Source organism: Kryptolebias marmoratus, linkage group LG8 (genome assembly GCF_001649575.2).
Source record: "Kryptolebias marmoratus isolate JLee-2015 linkage group LG8, ASM164957v2, whole genome shotgun sequence".
Taxonomy (NCBI): Eukaryota; Metazoa; Chordata; class Actinopteri; order Cyprinodontiformes; family Rivulidae; genus Kryptolebias; species Kryptolebias marmoratus.
The window spans coordinates 28,602,333-28,605,650 of record NC_051437.1 but is presented as its reverse complement, the minus strand read 5'-3'; the positions used below and the strand labels follow the sequence as shown (position 1 = coordinate 28,605,650).

At 45.7% G+C, this 3,318-nt stretch overlaps 1 protein-coding gene across 2 annotated transcripts in view; it reads right to left on the bottom strand.

Moving 5' to 3' along the window:
* prkcz (protein kinase C, zeta) overlaps nt 1-3,318 on the bottom strand; it is an 88,985-nt gene that overhangs the window by 18,644 nt on the left and 67,023 nt on the right. For both annotated transcript variants that reach the window (XM_037976973.1, XM_037976974.1), the window contains exon 15: nt 2,570-2,659. In XM_037976973.1, coding sequence (XP_037832901.1) covers nt 2,570-2,659 — 90 coding nt within the window. The remainder of the gene's footprint in view (nt 1-2,569; nt 2,660-3,318) is intronic.

Below are 3,318 nucleotides of genomic sequence, written 5' to 3'. Positions count from 1 at the left end.
AGACACCCATGACCAATTTGAGATGGGTTTGAGACACCTATGACCAATTTGAGATGGGTTTGAGACACCCATGACCAATTTGAGATGGGTTTGAGACACCCATGACCAATTTGAGATGGGACTGAGACACCTATGACCAATTTGAGATGAGTTTGAGACACCCATGACCAATTTGAGATGGGACTGAGACACCTAAGACCAATTTGAGATGGGTTTGAGACACTCATGATCAATGTGAGATGGGTTTGAGACACCATGACCAATTTGAGGCAGGTCCTGGTCTCCGTCCTGGCTTCTCACTGGTTCCCTAAATAAAAACTTAAGAACTAAACTAACTTACTTCAACTTAAACGCACGCAGAGCGAATGTGTCTGAGTCTGTGATTAGAAATTCACTTTCATTCAGCTTGTCGCAGAACGAGTCGACACACAACATTCACGAGTGTAACACAAACAAAAGGCCCCACCTCGCCTCGCTCGTGTGCCTGTTCGGATCATTACAGGAGAGTGTGAGCTCCGCCATGTTTGTATATTCAGCAGACACGCAGCGTCGAGGCTGATGAAGGCGGTTCTGAATGGGTAATGACAGCCGTGCTCGCTCCAGCTGTGGGCGTGCAGGCTTTGTTGTTTTTAGATGAAGTGTCAGGTTGTGGAGTCAAACCCCAGATCAACTGTGAGCAGCGGGAAGCAGCCAGGAAGCCGCAGAGCTGAATGGATTATCTGCTGCGTCGCCTTCATCAAAGTTTACTTAATAGTTCCCGTTTATTCATAAAACTAATTTCCCTCAGGTGATCGATAAAGTTTCTTTTCTTTACCCGTTTCTTTTTTTATATGACAGGATGTTTTATTTGGCCTGAACGTGCTCAGGAGAAGGGAAGGGGAGGAGGTCTTTGAATCTTGCTTGATTTAATCGATCCATATTTGCATTTTCAGTCATTTCTGTCATAAAACAATCAGAAACCCAGTGTTCTCCTCTTTGCCGATGACACCATTTTGCTCTTATCAGTCCAAAAATAATCTAGAATATCTTGAACCATCCTTCCTTGGATCGAACGCTACATCCACTACATTACAACAGAACTGTATTGTGGCAAATATGGAAAACCTCCTTCAGTGTGAAGGCCATCACGATGCAGATACGCTCCCGGCGCTCGCCAAGGATGTTTGTGTTATTTCCCCACGCTCTACTCCAGGCTTCAAGGCTCCGCTGTCCTGGAAGTTTTAGGTCTTTCTGCTCCGACACGCCTGATTCAAACGACTTAATCACCTCCTCAACAACTCATCAAGTTCTCCAGAAGCATGGCAACAAGTCGTCCATTTAAAGCAGGTGGAACGGCGTTTGACTCGTACGAGTCATCTCGTTGGTGCTACGTTGTTTTCATGACTCTCAGGGCAGAGGAGACGCTCCAGTTTCAAACCATCAAGGACCAAAACCAGACTGTTGCGTGTCATCACGTCATGGATGCCACCACCAGAAGTTTCGTGAACCTTTCACTCATAACAAAGGTTGCCCACCGTGCAAAGATCTGAACGAGATCCTGCAAGAATCATTCATGTTCTGGCAGATCTTTGACGCCGCAGTGAAGGAGACCTAACAAGGAAATGTTTACGGAGAATATCCATACTTGCCAAAAGTCCCGCATTTGGCCCTCACACGCCACACAACCTTTTTGTCACTTTAACGCTATATTTAGCAAGTTTTCAGATCCCTCTAGCATTTTTTTAAAGCAACTCGCAACAAATCTGGTGACTTTGGCGGCTAAATGTGAGAAAGCACTCATTCTGCAGCGTACCGTAAGCCCCGCCCACTTCCCCAAGCACTGACAGCTGTCAATCTCCCATCATCTGATGACAGAGAGCTAAAGATGGAGAGGCAGAAAGATAAAGATGGAGGCAGGAAGTGGTGGAAAGACAGCAGGAAGTTGTGTCTGAGCATCAAGAGGAGGCCTGGAAATGTTCAGGTTAGCTAATAAATAAGTTCCAGCTGTTTACTGATCAGTATTTACAATCTAACAGCTGAGAGGATGGAGAGAAAGATCCAAACTTGAGAGCACGTTAAATTAATTGATCAGAATTCAGGGAAATCCTGTTGAATCTGTGATGTTTGTGTGGATTTCTGGGAGGGATGTTTTAAAGACAGGATCAGCTGTTTATATACAACTGTATATATCTGGGCGGACAGACTTAAACACAGATAATGTAAGACTTAAAATGTGAATGTGTGTCTATGTTGTCCCACTCTGACATTTCCAAATGTTGCCAAGTATGAATATCCTGAAGATGCACCTTGTTATGGTAACTGCAGAAACACCAACAGAAAGATTGGGCAACATGTAGAGACTCGTCGGGGTCTCAGCCTCCTGCCGAGCCATAATGTTAAATTCAGGTGGTTGCATTTAATGTCGACTACTGTTTACTTGGATCCTGCTTCCCAGCAGAACGATGGATGTTATTTAATTTACCGCTCAGCTGCTGTAATGCAGTGACTCATGATGGATGGAACCGAGTGTACAGATTTGGACACATTAAAGCGGCAGGAAAACACGGCTCCTAACCCGTTCAGCTCTTACCTGCTCCCAGTCTATGCTGCGAAAAAACGTGTGCGACTTGATGTCTGTGAAGCCCATCTGGACCTGGCAACCCAGCCGCTCCTTTGGATCCTGTTGGGTTTAAAAAAAAAAAGGCGCTTAGGGATTAAAACTGGAGCAGACGAGCCGAGCCGGTCAGATATTCTCAGTGTTCATCTGCTCTGACAACAACGGTCTCTGAGCAGGAAGGTCTACCTCTCAGCAGGAGATCATGAAGACCAAGGAACTGTGGAGGAGTTAAAGCTTAAAGCCCTATCAGGCAGATGTGAACAGATGTGTCTCCTCTGGACCAAAGAGGAGAACTGTTCTGAGGTCACACTGCCTCTCTGATGGTATGGGGGTGCATTAGTCCAGGTTTTAGAGCAACATCTGCCCCCATCCAGGACCGTTAAAAAAGCTGAAAACTAAAAGGTACGAATAAGAAACATCTGGAGGAGGATTTTATCACTAATTAGGTTAATTAGCTGCAGGATAAAAAGAAGGAAAGATGGGCAGAGGTTCACCCGTCTTTGTCCCATCATCTCCAGATCTGATCTCTGAGGTCAAAGGTCAACTCTGGTTCTGGTTCTGCTCAGGAACACTTCCACAGATCATTGTCCACAAACGCTGCTTAAAGCTCTATCAGGCAGAGAAGAAGCCAGATGTGAACAGATGTGTCTCCTCTGGACCAAAGAGGAGAGCTGTTCTGAGGTCAGCCTGCCTCTCTGATGGTATGGGGGTGCATTAGTGCC